Source organism: Anser anser (assembly GCF_964211835.1).
Source record: "Anser anser genome assembly, chromosome: 14".
NCBI lineage: Eukaryota > Metazoa > Chordata > Aves > Anseriformes > Anatidae > Anser > Anser anser.
In genome coordinates this window covers 19,402,557-19,419,290 of record NC_139735.1, presented here as the reverse complement: position 1 = coordinate 19,419,290, position 16,734 = coordinate 19,402,557, and the positions used below count along the sequence as shown (strand labels likewise).

Sequence of the window (16,734 nt, the reverse complement as noted above, 5' to 3'; positions counted from 1 at the left end):
TTGTGGTGTTAATGCAGAAATATATTTGCAAGGTTTGTTTAATTATTTTAATTTCCATGTGGGTAAATTATTAGTAGTGATTTCTGTTTTATTTTTTAATTTCTCTCCCCCTTGTCCCCCCCCTCATATGGTGTTGTACTGACATAATAGAAACTGCTTTAATAGCATATTAGACAAGAAGGCTTGCCTGAAATTACTTCCTTTGGGACTGGATCAATTGCACTTATGGCAGAAAAATATTCTGCTTAACCGTGTAACTCTTGTTAGTGTCAAGGGTAAGAACAGATAAACCCATGAACTGCCAGCTGCTTTAAAAGCTGTCCAGTCGCTTTCCTTGTGTTAGCGCTGATACAAGTTCATGATGGACCCTACATGGATGGCTGGTTATTTTTCTACATATAATATGCCAGAAGGAAAACCATCTATCTACAAGGAAAGAAAAGCCAGCAACCAATAACCCCCAGAGTGAATAGGTTTATATCGCCATGGCTTTCTGCTATCAGATGCAGACTCAGATCTACTGCAATTACTAGTGAGAAGGAAAGAAGATGTGGTCAAGGCAGTGCAGGAATTGGGGCCATCACTTTTGGCAGCACCCAGTGACAAGGTCAGTTTACCGTACTGTGAAACAACCCCCTGATGCTTGTTGCATGCACGGCAATGGTTTAATAAATGACGAGCTTGTCAAACATCATTACTGCATGGACAGTGAATGCGATGCATCCATCATAGTCTAGAAAAGATTATTTGTGTTGGCCTCATTTATAGTCTCCTAGCTGAGACTGTGGCTTATTTGATCCAGGAATTCAGCCAAGGAGTCTGCTGACATTTGTAAAGGAAACGATGGGATTTAGTTTTTGTAGCTTGTAGCCTTTTAGCATTAGCCTAGATCCAAAAAGAGGCCTAGCATAATCTAGTCAGTTATTTGGTAAAGTAGCCTTTGGTGCATTTCAGCAGCACGCTCACAAAGAGTGACTGTGAAGATTAGACAACTTGTTATGAACCACCAGTCAGGACTCCACAGATTAAGACTTGGGAACACTGTCAGTAGTTGGTTCGAAGTGTGAAGAATTTTAAATACTTATATTTTGGCTGATCGGAACCCCCTAAAAGTATAGGTACCGTCTCTTATGTCTCTTGCAAAACCACAATCTTCCTTAAGTGAGTTTGCCTCTAATAATCTCATAAAAGTGCCAGCGCTCAGTTACCACTGGAGATTTGTTCGAGGAAAGGATCATAAAAAATGCTGCTGTTCTTTCTGGCCATCTTTCAGGAATGTTTTAGAATGATCAGTAATTCTTAATTTTTGTAGCTAGGAAGTACAAGCGTTGACTGTTACACATGCCTTTTGCTCCTTGACCTCCTTTTACTAGGCAGAGACTTTAGGCTCACATGTGGTGCAGAACACTTTGTACAAAACGCCCTCAATTTACGCTGCAGTGGGATGTAGGGCATTCTGCTCTGAGTTGATTCCATTCTTTGTCAAGTTTCAGAGCAGAAGCAGTCTTATGAGATTGAGGCTTAAATCTCACCTCTTGAAAATTTTTTAATGAAATACTGACAAAGTTAGTCCTACACTTCTAAAAAATATCCATAATATCTAAATTTTATAACAAAAAACAATTCCAGACTCCACGTATGTAGTTAGCATATCTGTAATACGCAGGGGGACTAAGAGGCTCTGCTTTGTTGTAATGTAAAGTGCAGTGCTCTTTGCAGAAATAGTGCAGCACTTCTGTGCCCCCACTGGTAATGAAAACGATGCATCAAGAGAATCTGCAAATTAGCCTCATTCAGTGTTAGAGCCGATCTTTCTTCTCCCCATGTGTAGAAAATATTTCACATGCTGCTTTAGGGAATGTCATAATCTTATTAAATGATCTTTACTGTGTATTTAGTTCTTTTTTTATAGTTCTTTGATTCCTGATTTGTTAGCTGCTCTAAAATTTCAGTACTGTTTGTATTTCAGGAGTACAGCGCTAGTGTTTTGATTTTAAAGCCCCCTGTTACACACTTCAGTTACTTTTGACATCCTCAATGTCAAATTAAACAGTTGGAAAATATAGTGTTTTGTGGTCAAATAATCCCTATTGATCCTTTCCTGGAAAGTGTTTAATTATGTGGTATCAATCTTCAGGTTTTGTTTTAGCAGGTGCATAACAGTGTTGGGTGAATTTTAGCTTCAGCACAGTTTCTGAGGGACTGGCAGACCAGATAAACTTATTTACCAAAAGAAGCTGTACTTTGAGATAAGTATCGTAGACACCAGATAAAATAGCTGTTTATGGATACCTTTCTATAGATAGATAGCCTTGCAGGTATGTTTCTGGCGTGAGAAATGCTGAGTCAGTGGACTAAGACTATTCAGACCGACAAAACATGGAACATGTATTCCATATCAAGTTATTTGTGTCTTTATTTCCTGCTAAAGCACGATCTCCAAATGTGAGAGAGACTCTATGTATATCAAAGTGATCCAAGACTTAGCAAATGTCACAGCCACAGTGCAACCGAATTTGGAGCCTGGGGATATTCACACATGTCTTAATGCAGGCAGCTTGGGTCCTGATCTGCACCCAACTTAACTCCCTCTGGGTCAGCAGGAGTCAGATGAGGTCTGACTGGGCTAATTAGATCTGGTGATACTGGGCCTGGTCTGGTTTCAGACTTATCCATCTGTGTGTATGTGCATTGTACTCCTTAGTGTTCATTTTTCAGTTTTTATGGGGTATACCACCTCTCTTCCCCATCAGTGTAGAAAATGAATGTATTTACCTGTGTTCATCAGTGTATATACTGCTTTGAACAAGAATAGTCAGATAGTCTTGGCAGCACATGTTATTTTTGTTTTTTTTTTCCTTCCAGAGGAGAACACCTTATTTCTCTGTAGCAGTGATATCAGAATGACAAACCTGTGATGCTCTGTGAGGACTGGAGCTATAAAATACAGGAAGGAACAAGATTAGGAAATTAAATTCTTTAACTATGTTCAGAAGCCAATTATCACAAGCAAGATGTATAAGGAGTGAATTGCACACCTGTTACCATGGTTTGCGACAGTAATTAATTTACTGATAGCACCATTAGAGCAAGTCTGTCTTATCTGCAGTGACCTCCACGAGAAGAGACAGCATAGTTATGCATGTAACTGCATTCTGACCTGCCAGGATTGTATAGTAATAAGTATGGTATAAAAAGTTGAAATAGTTGCTTCTGAAAATATGAAAAAGAGGTATAAAAAGTAACGCTCATTCACAATATATTTTGTTTTAATATAATATTTAACTTATGAACAGTAAATACATGTATTTACTTAATTGTAGTAAATATAAAATTATAATTCTAAATGGTGATTACAATCATTGAGTAAAACACTGGTACTGTATAAAATGGAAGATGAGTCACAGTTGGTTTAGGTGTAAATGGGGATCTCAAATCATTGGAATACATAGAATACGGTGCAGTTATGTAATGCTCATTAGAAACATGAGAAGCTTTTATCTATGATGGTGCACAGATCTTAACTTCGTCAGTTTTGAGGAGAGGAAAAAAAAAAACACAAAATCAATGAACTGTTCCTTGGACTAGTACCTTGCTCAGGATGAACTTGTTGGGAGTTCCCTACCCATTTGTAATACTCTCTCCTCATTAGAAGTATGCCAACATTGCATAACAAAGTGCTGCTTATTAAACTACATCCTGAAATTCAGTGATCTTCTGATAAAATATTTGTATGTAGATCTTCATGTTTTTGTTATGGATTCACCTGAAGCGGCGTGCCAGTGAGAGCAGACATCATAGATGTTATTCTGTGTTTGATTAATTCCTCTGACCTCTCTTAAACATATTTAATGCATGCAGCAGAGGAAATAGGGCTAAAATGTATATTAATTATAAATCTCTTAAATTCAGTAACTTTTCAGTTAAAATACCAGGCAAACAGATCAGATTTGTTTTTCAGTAGTAAAAATTCATGCCTGTATGAAACTTGCACTTGCAAGTTATGACTTGCTGCTTATATGAATTGATGTCACAGAATGAATGACAGGTTTCCAAAATAAGATAAGTGTTGGTTTGACATAAGGATTTTTTTAAAGCTGTAAACTGTATATCCTTGGTATGTGTATGAAAATTACATAAGCTTAAACTACAGTATTATTGAAAGCGTGGATCTGATTCCAGTTTTTTCTTCCTCTCCACAGCGATTACCTAGACAAATTGAAGAACGGAATGAAAAATTAAAGAAAGAAATGTTAGGTAAGTAGCATATACATGTAACTTGCATAATAATCATTGTAGTCTACTAGGAAAATAAAAATTTGTGACTAGAATCTCTAATATAAAATTTAAAGAAGGTAAGTTTTAAAGGAAATACTTGTGTTAAACAAAATTCACGATTTCTTTCTAGTTCTCCATTGCTTAGTTCTACTAACAGTAAGTTCTAGCCAAATAATTTTCCCCTACAGAAAAGGCTATTAGTTAAATTTAAAAACAAAAATATTCAAGACCTTCTAAAACAACATGTAAAAGCAGGGGGAAATGGTTTGAAACAGACCAATTGCACTGTCCTTTCTTTCTGCAAGTAAACATTTAAAGGAGGCATTCCCATGAATGGGTTAAAACAGGTTTTTCACTAAACTGTACATAAAAAAAGTCAACCAGCTGTAATAACTGAGCATGTTTGATCTTGTGTCTGAAGAAATAAATTTGGTTCTTTTTGTAGCACTTTCCACCTATAGACCTCCAAGTCTTCATGTTTATCCTGGTTTATATACCGTGTTTCAGCTTTGTTTGTGTTAAGGCTGGATTAGGCCTACCCTAGTGTTACAGACAGGCCTCTGGCCTTGCTGAGATAAAAGTGGATTTCCTAACTACATAGCTCATTATATTTTGACTTTTACAATTTATACTAAACGATACTGTTGACTGAACTTCTTTGTGGAAAAGAGAATGTGATTTAATATAAGCCATTTGAATGTGTGGGCCTCCAGCGTTGTGTTGTGTGGTATCGCTATCGCTTGGATAGCACGGTAACTGGACTGCTCTATTTCAGAAGAGTAACTACTTCAGTAAAATCACCCAAGCATGATTGGTTTTCCTGTGTAATACTAATTTGCATAAAGCACTTCCTAGCATAACTCAGAGTTATAATTAAACTAATAATTTTAGGGTGACCCCCTTTCCCTCCCCCCCCCCCCCCCAAAAAAAAAGACTGCTGCCAACACTGTCTATTGCCTCCTAGTTAGAAGGATGTGTTAAGTTCTTATAGGTTCAAAACAGTGCAGAAGCTACTCTGACAGTCTGTTGCTTTTTAAAATGAGTTTCTATTTTTATCTTTTCATTTGTGCTGTTTAGAAAATCCACACAAAAGAGCAAGGACAAATGACAGTGTAAGATAAAAAAGAGAAACTGTCTGTACCTGACCTGTTTCAGAAATGGCTGTCAACGGTTACGTGTTTACTCATTCTAGGTGTGACAAGTAGATGAAATGCATTTTTTAAGATGAGTAGGCTTTGTGAGTTTGGGATAGTGTTTTGTTATTCTGTGGAGAATCAGGTTAAACAAACTCAGTTTGTCTTGCATACAATAGCATTAATTCCTAAAATACTTGGGAAGAAGAGACTCTTTCAAGAGCTTCTGTTGTAGTTGATATTTTCCTTTAATATTTGCTTCTTGCTGTGCAGGGAGTCTGGTTTGCTCTTGTTTTGTATCTGTCTTGACCTATTAAATTTAAATAAAGCTGCAGTAAGGCTTTCTAGAGCTGCTGTGCATCACATTTTGTTTCTATCATTGTGCTTAGGTGAAGTTATAAATAAATAAGGTTAAGTGTGGTAGTGGTATAAATGAGTGAAAAATGCAGAAAACCTTCAGAAGGATTATGACTATTTGTAGGGCGGGGATGGTTTTCAACAGAGTAGTAAGAAAACAGCTTCTGAAGAATTCTCCCTTTGTAACATCCTTAATGCTTGAAGGGCCTAACGAATCAGAAGGGCCTGCACTGACACAGTAAATCCAGCATTACAAACTGTCATTACAAACCTAATTCTATATTGGTAATTTTTGTCTAGATTTCAGACTAGATGTGAAATTACTTAAGTGTTAATCCAGTAGCAGTTAGGATTTGGGAACTGGACTGGCCTTTTGGGAACCAGTTCAGGCTGTGTATATTGGGATTCCCGAGATGGCAATCCCTTCTTGGTGATGTTAAATATGCGAAAGGGGATGTTCTGATGTTTACTGGTGGAAACAGCCAGGAAAAGCCACACTAAGAGTGGGTTTGTATAGCATATAACCCTATTTTCACTGACAAACTCTGTGTGACAGGATTCACATAAATCGTCACATTTGTTATAATTACATGGTGTAATTTGGGCATTTATTCTTGGCACTGGTCGTGATCACTAGTGTGTCATAAATTGGGGATATTTTTCTGTAATACATTCTCTTAACAGAAAACTTGAAATTAAATTTTGAATATGGGCAAGAACGAGACTCTTTTTTTGTTATTAAATGCCCTATATCTTGTATTTAACAGAGGCAGCAGTGATGTCATGGATCTACTGATGCAGGCCTGGGAAGGAGATACTTCTCAGGGTTTTTAAAATGCTGCTGCTCTATGTGAGGTTAAATAAAAACCCGACAACTGAAAAGGGGTTGGGGGGGCGAAGTGGGAGGTCTAGGAATATAAGATGACAAACTTGATGCAGCATGGTCGTTAAGGCATTTCTTTGGATTCTTCTTGTTGCATTTGTTTTAAGGTGCTTCAACTATTTTTCAAGAACTTCATTAATGCTCTTTGCCCATTGAATACTGTCAGAACAGACAATTGCTTGCTGTAATCCATTAGGGGATTATTGGTTAAACAGTAGCAGGTGCACAAGGATTCATTCAGCTGCTTGCTCACAGGAGAGCCAGCTGTGGTGTCTAGGTTTTACCCCAGATTTTGTGATTTCCAGGAGCAAGTCAGATCATCCAAATAGTTCCAGGGTCGGCCTGGTCCAGGAGCACTAGCACTAAAGTTAAATTAATGATTGACAACATATTCTAGAAAGGATGTCACACTTCATCATGCTTTGGCTCCTTTTGAAGTTTGGATATTGCCTTGAATTCCTGTTTTAGTCAGTGAATCAGTCAGTAACATTGTTTTTTCTAGGTCTTTATTCTTTCAACTGAAAGGAAGCGCTTGTACACCTACCCAGCTGAGTAATGCCATGAAAACTGGAGCTGTGTATAAACTAAAATACACACATACATATATGTATGTATACTAAAAAAAAAAGTGGAGTGTATCTTCCTCCTTCCCCAAGAGTTTCCTGTTTTCCAGTGCTATGGCTCATTACCACGTAGTTTGTCAGAAGCTGAAACCACTTCACAAGTGATTATATGTAAATAAATCAGGGTACACATCCTTGGCTGGATCTTCTTTTCCAGTCTAGCTAGCTATGAATTCTTGCGTGTAAATGGTAGCACATGTGATTAATGAAATTCTTGTTGTTAGAAAAAGCATGGTTTACTGTCTAGTTCAGTAGGTAAAGCAAAAGCTGCTTGCACAAGCAAAGCAAGGAATCCGTTCACCACTTCCAGTCAGCAGGCAGGTGCTCAGCCACTGCCAGGAAAGCAGGGCTCAGCATGCGTAATCTTTTTTTGGGAAGACAAATGCCATCACTCCCAATGTCTCCCCTTCCTCCGTCTTTATTCCAGCTTTTATTGCTGAGCATGATGTCCTGTGGTGTGGAATATCCCTCTGGGCAGCCTGGGCCAGCTGTCCTGGTCCTGTCCCCTCCCAGCTTCCTTGCGCACCCCCACCCTCCTTGCTGGCGCACGAGGAGCTGAAAAGCCCTTGGCTCTGTGTAACATGGCTCTGCAACAACTAAAACATTGGTGTGTTATCAGTATTTCCATCAAAAATCTAAAACAGCGTCGTGTGAGCCTCTACAAGAAAAATTAACTATTCCAGCCAAAACCTAGACTAGATGCTCTCTAAAGGTCCCTACCAACCCAAGCCGTTCTGCAGTTCTTTCCCTTTATGCTTTCATAACATGAGCATCCTCTGTTTCAGTCACTACCCAGGATTAGAACACATACTAACCATTTCCTGTGTTGTTTTTTTAGTTTCTCTTCAGATTTTAAAACAAAAGATCTCTAGCTGTTTGTGCAACGAGCTAGTCTTGTTTAGACTGAAATTATTGTGATAACTAGGACCAGCAGCTGTGGGGAGAGGGTGTGAGGTGAGAGGAGGCTTGGACCTGTTTCAGCAAAGTTTAACAGCTTGTGATCTGTGGTGGTGATGCAATTTTCTGCATAGCCGTAGGAAAGCCAGGTATATTGGATATAAAAAAAATTGGGATGGAACATGCCAATCTGTGTAACCCATTTTATACAAATAATGCATCAAACCTGATCAGCTTTCAGCTTAAGTTATAAAATGAGTGAGTTCCAGACAATAATGTACCTGTGATTAATGGAAAGGCCTATCAGAGCACATTACCTGGACTTTTTGATCAATAAGCTTTTTCCAACTACTTAAGGTTAGTGAAAATGTTTATTAGGCTTAATGCCTGAAGAATGAGTTTCTTCTTTGATACTGAAGGGTATAGTGTATTTGACAGTAAGCTGCTGAAGCCCAGTACTGTGTGTAGGGAGAACATGAGGTCACTTAAATAATTCAAACCAGAACTGATACGCAATTACTGTGGGTTCAGTCCTTCCCTTATTAGTTAGGGAAGGGAAGATGACTTGTCCTGATTATTTCAATTACTTCATAAATGTTGGTAATGCAAAAAGTTATACAAAGATGAGACCTTCCCACAGAACTTATTTAAAACAAAATATATATGGCTTTTCAGCTTCCAAACAACACATTTAACACTAGGAACTATATTCAAAGAATTGCCAGGAAGACTCAACAGCAGTCAATTCTGGCTGTTACATCAGGAATAAATAGTGAGAAATCTTTTTGTGCATCTGCCTTTTGCAGTAGGACATTAAATTTCAGTTTAGGTGAATCACAGACTTCTGAGCCCTAAATTGACTTTTACTAGTTAGTTTTCCTGTAATCTCTGAATATTGTTTTGCTGAATAAATTTGACATGCTGGAGTTCCAGGTGAGAAGTAGACATACGCTCTTTAAAACACAAAGAACAAGGTCTATGGAAATAGTGTCTCAGGAGAGAGTGACCCTGCTCCAGGACAAGTGAGTGTTCAACTGCTGAGAACTCTTTGCAGCTGAGTCACAGCTCCACAGGCTTTTTTGTCTCCTGCAAGCACAGTCTCTCTTTTAAGAGAACTTGTCTTTGGGGGAAAGGGGAGGTTGGACTTAACTACAGATCTAAATTTTGGGATGAAAGGAGAGTGGGGGAGGAGGAAATGGTGCTTTCCTACAATGATGGGTTTATGTGCTTCAAGCAGCAGGAACAGTGCTTGGGGCTTGAGTTCCCGGAAAAGGCAAGGCTTTCTTCTACTTTATTAACAATTCAATAAATGTGTCTGCACCAAAAGGCATTGCAGTATGTGGGTTTAAGTGATAGGCTGGTGACCTCTAACTGTATTGTTTAATACTCAGTCACAGCTTGCGTGAGACAAAGAATAAAGGATTAAATATATCATATAATCTTTAGCTTCTCCCAAAGAACTGGCCTGGCTACAAGTAAGAATGCCAAGGCGGTTGTTCTGTGTTTATTGGCTCTGGTATGACCGGAAAAGAGCCATCATACTCACTCCAATTAGAAAAGGCCTTTCAGTGTTTCCTGAAACAGGCAAACTTGTCTGCCTGCTCCTGAGCCAGCTGCAGTGCTGGGATAACTTGTAAACTGTTTACAACTGGCTGTAGGAATGCCAGACTATGCCAAATTCTTCCATCAGTAGACAAAGACACATCTCACCCCAAAACGTGGAGCTAAGTAATGACCAAGTGTTTGTCTAAAAGTACAATAGCAACTATTCATCCCCATCCTAGAGATGCTATGAACATCTGTAGAGCTTTATAACCAAAGTGCTTTTAGGATGCAGTGTAGAATTATGAACTTGACTTAGAAATTTATACCAAACAGTATAGCAATAAATAAATAAACAGTAGAAGGAAGCTAATCCTAGCTGAGATGCCCACTGGAGTAACCTTGGCCAGATCACTGTCACCTCATCTGTTAGGCCAAACAGGAGAAAAAAATCAAATTGAAGAAATTGTCCCACCAACTAGCTGCTTTTGTAGACAAAGATTGCCTTTTTTTTTTCCACTGTATAGGGCCACAGAATTTCCATTTTGACTCACAGACCAATCTTGCTTTAAAATAGTTACACAAATATCCGAAAGATACCCAGTTGTGAACCAGCACTTTGATGCAAAAGCTTAATGACATTGGCATGCTTGGGAGTACTGTAGTAACAACTGTTAAGTTTCTTTATGCAGGATTGAGTTGTTCCTTAAATTAAGATGTTTACGTTTTCCCCTGGCTTCTTTTTGTATTTTCTGTGAATGTACTTAGAAAAAGTTCCCCCTGCCCCCTGTTCAGTTTTGCAGATGTTGTTAAAAAACAGTCTATTTTGGTTTATTGGGGTGGTGATTAACCTGACTTGAACAGTTGCCAAATAGCTGCCCCTTATCTCTTACATCCACTGGGTAAGTTGAGACTGATAGAGTTTCAGTTTTGAGCAGTTACAGGGCTGCAGCATCATGCTAAGGCAAATAACTTGATCCATTTGTACCACGTAAATGCTGTTTGTCTCTTTGCAAAGGACTTGTGTAGGGCTTGGCTTCTTACATTCCTGTATTTGTTCATCATTCCTACAAGAGTGGAAGGCTTTTTAAAAGGTGGTGTGTAGCCTGTGGATGCAAACCTAGGGTAGGCTTCAGCTTGTCAAAACTTCTGATTGGTTTTTGGGAAGTTAGTCTACTATTGTGCATTGAAGCCAAGAGGAAAATAATGTTCTTAGTTGGGAACCAACCGTCTTTCTCCTTTGTCGTCTTATGCCAGGGATCAGCTAGCTTGTGTTTAGCCAACATAAAGTTGCTACCTCTGCTTTTTGTTTGATTTTATGCATTTTATCTATTTGATTTATTTATTCTACAATCGATATAATTATTATTTTTTAATGGTGTCCTTTGGTTGTCCTTCTTTTACAGGTGGTAGTAAGACTCATTTTCTAGAGTCAGAAACCTTGTGTAGTATATGTTAATCGAAGCCCTTAGATTTTATTAACTATCATGCTGTCTATATATTTATCAGTGCTAATTAAATAATGGGTACTTAGAACTCCTTCCAGTGATAAGTTAGCTACAGAGAGCTGTAGTTGTGAAGGTGAGTTCATGATAATACATCAGATGACACCCTGCCAAGTTTTTGCAAGCAAAATAGTTATAAAGTTGTATGCTTCAAAGGGAACTGCTTAGTTTGCAGGTACAGGCACATTTGTATGGATTGATTTATTTTAATGTTCTTCATATCAATGTACACATCTAGAAAGGGATCCGTAGCAATTACACGTGAGCAGAGTTTGAGCTTTGGTTTTCTCTGTTTCTTCTGGTAGTCTAGGAAACTGGGCAGATATAACATACTTGAATGTTTATAGAACTGTAGCTGCACCAAAAGTGGCACGAACTGAAAAACTTGTGTCAGAAAACTGAGCATTGGCAGCTATCAAAATTATATCCAAGTGTAAGTACAGGGGAGACCGGTCTTCTTCTGTGAGCTGTTCAACTCTCCTTAGTTAGGACCTTACGACCTGAGGAAATAAAGAACTTCTGGATAGCTGTAACCCCCAAAACTGACATCATAACTGCCCCCCCCTTTTTTTTTTAGTTTATGTAAGAGCCTAATATTCAACTAACTAGAGAGATTTCCACAGCATTTACCTTAAGTTAGTAGATAAACTAATAGAGCTGGACTGTGTATTTGGGCATAATTCAGTGGGAGTTTTCCCTCTGCTTACTACTCACATATTTCTTTTTCATTGTAGGCAAACTGAAAGATCTTGGGAATTTGGTTCTCCGCCCCTTTGGCCTGTCAACAGAAAATTTCCAGATAAAACAAGATTCATCAACTGGTTCATATTCCATCAATTTTGTTCAAAATCCAAACAACAATAGATAACGTGAATTCATTCTAGTTCTGCTGGCTTTCAGGCTTTGTGACCGTGCTTGCACGTACCACTAAAAGGAATCAGCAGACATTCTTCACGCTATCCAAGTGAAGATAGACTCAAGCATTTTCATTTCTCTGCTTGTAAAATTATTTACAACGTGGATGTACAGAAAGTAATTTGACTTCTTAGTGCTAACTATGTCCAGTGTGTGATTTTTCACTTGCAGTTTTTGGCATGTCCAACAGTCAGGTTCATTATTTTGGCCCATTCAATGCTGGCAACAACATTCTAGCAAGTAATTCAGTTGAATCAAAATGCCCGTGCACCTGTGGCTAAGAACAAAGCCTAACAGCGTCTTGGGGGATTAATGCAGCTAGCAGAAGCACTTCTCCACACTCAGCAGGTGGATATGACTGACAGCATGCATAGAACCAAGCTGACCTCTTCTGTGGAATATTTTTTCTTTGTAATAAAGGCTTGGTATTTCTGTTGGTTTGCATTGTGAAGTTCTTGCTTTGTATGATTCCTTCCCATGGGGGTAGTATTGATAAAAATGCTTATAAATAGCATATTTGCAAGACATTACTTTGAGCCATTTGAGTTTTTTCTCTTGCTTATAGCAGCATCAGAGACTACCCTTACCTCAGAGTTTGTTTACTTTTTATTTTGAAGATGACATGGACATTACATGCCAATATATATACACTTTGTAACAGTACCCTAAAGTTAGTGAAATTTGCTTGTCTGAGATACATTACAGCTATCCATAGTGGCCAACAAGTGATATTACAGTTGATTGCAAAAGATTCTTGTAGACTTTGAGAACTTTGAAGCATCTATAGATAGATGCATAAGAAGAAATACATGTATGTGGTTTTTCAAGGGTTTTCAGGTTTTGAAGGGGTGTCTTCTATTTACTACTTACTGGTTTTTATATCAATGCTGAAATGTTCACATTGCAGGCATTTTTCAGTTGTCTCCATGCAGCTTTCAGTACATGATTTAAATAATTAGTGGTAGCTGTCTGATAGCTATTAGTCATCATCTTACATTTCAAGAAATGGTTTTTTGGGTCCTTAAGGACTGAAATTGTAATAGTTGCATGTCTTGAGCTCCAGTCTTTACACTGATAAGCCTGAAAGGAATAGTGTCTCAAGCTAAGGTTTCTTGGTGCTTTTCTTCCATTTTGACAGTGCATGCTTAATGGTGTGGGGTGGTGGTGTGTTTTTTTTTTTTATTGTTGTTTAACTATATCCTGATGCATTTTTAGTTTTGACTTTAACTGTTTATAAACCATTTCATGTCTGCAAGGAGTATGTATTACATCTATGGGAAATAAAATGTCATCATTGTCAAAAGAAGAAAAGACCTAATTCACAGTGAGGCCTATGCTGCCTTTAACAACATCTGCATAATTAAAATGTCACTTAACTAAACAAAAAGAGCCTCTAGGATTTCCATGTGCTTAAACTGTAACTATGTCTTGTTTTACTGGAGTACTATTCCAATCATGCAAGGCTCAGTTGTCTTTGCTAAAACTGGGCAGACTGGTAGGTGTGTAAAGGGGAAGTTTTAAAGAAAGATTTTGCTCCTGGGAGCAGCCACAAGGTAGCAGGAGCTGGAGAGGTGGTTGCTAGCCAGATGCTGGGTGTGTTGGGCTCTGGTATCAAGGGAGAGGGGCTGAGCTTACCTGGGCTATGAGGGAATGTGCTGGGAGAGAAGTGTTCTCACACCTGGAGTGTCTGCAGGTCCAGAGTGGCTCATTAGCTGGCTTATTGCTGGCAGCTGTAAAACCATGCTGCTTTCAGAACTGAGCTCTTCAGGCTCAGGGAAGGTTTATTAGCTTGGACAGAATGTTGGGACTAGTGTAAGTCTTGCTAATTTTTCCTGAAACCTGGAGTACCATGGAGCAGAGGTGTCCAAGCTCCAAAGGAGCCCTGGGCAGAGGCAGTGCTGGGCTGGCTGGAACTCGTAAGCTTGGCCTGAGCCCAAACTGAGGAGGCACTGGGGAATGTGAATTGTGCTTCACCGGAGCTCCCAGTTGAGCACACATCAGGTAGAGATGCCAGTAGTTGCTGTTACAGGCTCCATATTGAAAAAGCAGCTGGCCCTGGAAGCAGTACAGTGTGGCCGGAGCTGGAGCAAGGCTCCACTGCCGAGCTTCACTAGGTGACGCCTGAAGGGTGGGGAAAGGAGCGCATCTAGGGTTTTGTCTGGTTTAGCAACATCAGCAGTAGTCCTGCATCACTGCATGAGGCAGCTTAGGTCTGCACTGTGGGTTTCACTCACCTGCAATATATGTGCTCTTAGACCACGCATAAATGGAACCATGTAGAAGCTACCGTGGATACTGTACATTTGTATCCTTTACTACCAATTAATGGCTACCTTTACTCAGCCTGTGTGTGTTTACCTATTATTTACCAGTATATGGCTATTGTGCAAAGTTACAGGCAGTGACTTAGCAAGCTGCTGCTTTGTCTTACAAAGGAGTTTGGTGACAAATATTCTTCCTTCCATTCTGGTCTGGCTTCACATCTTTGAAGGCCTGGAGGGCTGCAAATATACCTTCTTGGGGGGAGGCTGTTTCAATTATTCTGGAAAATAAAAGCACAACAAAACTTTTGATATTTCTACCTGCTGCACAAGCACCTAAAAAAGGTGTGCAACTTCCCTGCTGAATGCCTGATGTGTACCTCTAGTTTCCAACTGAAAGGAAGAACAAATGAAGCTGAAGGATTGCAGTTGATTTGCTTTTCACACTTGTGTTTGTAATTTAATTGCACTGTGTGAAAGAGGCAGCTTAATGTCACTGGAAATTGCACCCACCATTACAGAGGACTCAAATCTATAGGTCATATGTACTCAAAGTGCCACTCTAGGGCTAGAATAGAAACCTCTGGACTGTATTATCTGACATTACAGCAAGTTTTCCTCTAGGTAAAACTCCAATTAATTGCCTAATGGAAGCCCTTTTGCATTGTCCAAATCCTAAACAGCTGCTTTTTTTTTTTTTGGCTTTTTATTTTTAAAGGGATTTTTTTTATGTCTAAATTGGTCATCACAGCTGCCAAGAGAAAGGTAATTGGTACTTCCTCCTGTTGTAATTGGCCACAAATCCACTGCATTGCCAGGGTGTTTTGAGGCACATGCATTGGGTTTACAACCTCTAATAGGAAAAAATGTTTTATGAAACAATCTTTTAAACATAAATGCTCTAAACCAACAACTTCCCTTGCTTCCAATACTCACCTTGTGTTTCCAACAAACATTCCTTTTTTCCACTTGGTGTTGTCTGTCCTCGGCTCCCAGCCTTTGTTCCTTCTTATTCCTCTGCAAAAATAAATGCTTTTAGTACCTGGCATTTTCTCCCTGCGCATGTTTGCATAGTAATGAGGGGGCCTGCTGGTCTTCTCTGTGAGCTGAAGAGACAGGGCTTCAAGTCTCTCCCTACAAAGAACTTTCTCCAGGCTTTCCATAATGTTTGTGTCTCAGACCTTCATCTTTTTTGACATTGAAGAAAGGACATCAGAACCAATGCTGCGATTTGTCTCCCTTCTGCTCTATATGTTCTTGCTCACTTCTTCCTTGTTTAAGTGCTCAAACACTGTGGGTCCTTTTGGCAACAGCTGTGCCAAGTTTTAGACTTCTCCTAAGCCTTTTCTGAGCTAACTGGTTCCTGAGACACAGACCCCCCTTTCCTGCAGCTGCAGTGTTACTGCAGCTAAACACCGAATTAAGTCATGTTTTCTTTGGTAGGCCCGGCTTACTGAAAAATACAAGTTGTTTTGTATGATTTCCTACCACACTGTTGCTTACCACCATTTTCAGGAGTGACTTTTGGTTTGCCTCTCAGTCACAGACAAAAGAGTTGACTAGTAGAAGGCCTAGCAGGATCTCATGGGAAGCATCCCAAGTTGAAGGACAGTGGAAATTTTTTTGAGATTAAGATCCTTAATCTAAGTGTGCATCATTTATTTAATATTGTGGATGTTTATCTATGAATATTACATATATTGTTGAGTGCAATGCCAGGTAGAGCATCTCTATAATTAAATTTACTAAGCCTGGTTCAATGACAAGATCTACTTTTGATGAACTAACGCTATACTGTAGCCACCAACTTCCAGGACACGGATTTTTGTCTCTAGACATCATAATATGGTCCAAAGTAACATATCCAGGATGTCATGCTTCAGAAAATAACTTCAGAAAACTGAGTGTCCAGTCTGTCTCCATCACTTTAGCTTTTCATTACAAGGGCACTCAAAAAGTAGCTCATCCATTTTGTGGTGGGGCCGTTAGCACCATTTCCTGAGCTTTACAAGCACATCCAGTGATATGTGCTCAGTAGCCTCTTTTGTCCATGGTATCTAAAGGTGCCACTGCTTCTTCATTTCTATCCTTTCAGGATAGGTAATACCAAGTAATTGCCAGTTTAATCATTACAGTACATTACCATATGCTACAGCTTGTATCTTTTTTTGTCTTCATTTGTGAGACTGTGCCAACTTTCTTATTGTACAGGAAATATAAGGAGTAAGTGCTCTCTGATAATTCAATGCAGGTTATTTACATTAAATTTAGGATTATATCACTTCTGTTACCTCTACTTTTTCGTGTGTGATGGGAGTGGGATACCCAAGAGAGCTGTCT

The 16,734-nt window shown here is 39.1% G+C and overlaps 2 protein-coding genes across 3 annotated transcripts in view; one reads left to right on the top strand and one right to left on the bottom strand.

Annotated features, from left to right (window-relative positions):
- Positions 1-13,444, top strand: part of TTC1 (tetratricopeptide repeat domain 1) — a 34,015-nt gene extending 20,571 nt beyond the window's left edge. For both annotated transcript variants that reach the window (XM_083798130.1, XM_083798129.1), the window contains exons 7-8: positions 4,203-4,257; positions 11,953-13,444. In XM_083798130.1, the coding sequence (XP_083654256.1) occupies positions 4,203-4,257; positions 11,953-12,086 (189 nt within the window). In that variant the 3' untranslated portion in view covers positions 12,087-13,444. The remainder of the gene's footprint in view (positions 1-4,202; positions 4,258-11,952) is intronic.
- On the bottom strand, positions 4,270-16,676 carry LOC310881196 (uncharacterized protein). Its single transcript, XM_083798158.1, has 4 exons — positions 15,331-16,676; positions 14,565-14,675; positions 11,933-11,996; positions 4,270-11,718 (listed from the first exon to the last, which is right to left on the bottom strand). The coding sequence occupies exons 1-4, from the start codon at positions 15,555-15,557 to the stop codon at positions 11,704-11,706; spliced, it is 417 nt and encodes a 138-aa protein (XP_083654284.1). The 5' UTR covers positions 15,558-16,676; the 3' UTR covers positions 4,270-11,703.
- Positions 16,677-16,734: the final 58 nt, after the last annotated feature.

Excerpts from the sequence above, each read along its gene's own strand:
- LOC310881196 (XM_083798158.1), bottom strand. The coding sequence starts at position 15,557 with ATGGAAAGCCTGGAGAAAGTTCTTTGTAGGGAGAGACTTGAAGCCCTG. Across the intron at positions 14,676-15,330 it reads ATGTTTGTTGGAAACACAAG|AATAATTGAAACAGCCTCCC; the intron begins GTGAGTATTGGA and ends TTTATTTTCCAG. Across the intron at positions 11,997-14,564 it reads ATTTGTCACCAAACTCCTTT|GCCAAAGGGGCGGAGAACCA; the intron begins GTAAGACAAAGC and ends TTCTGTTGACAG.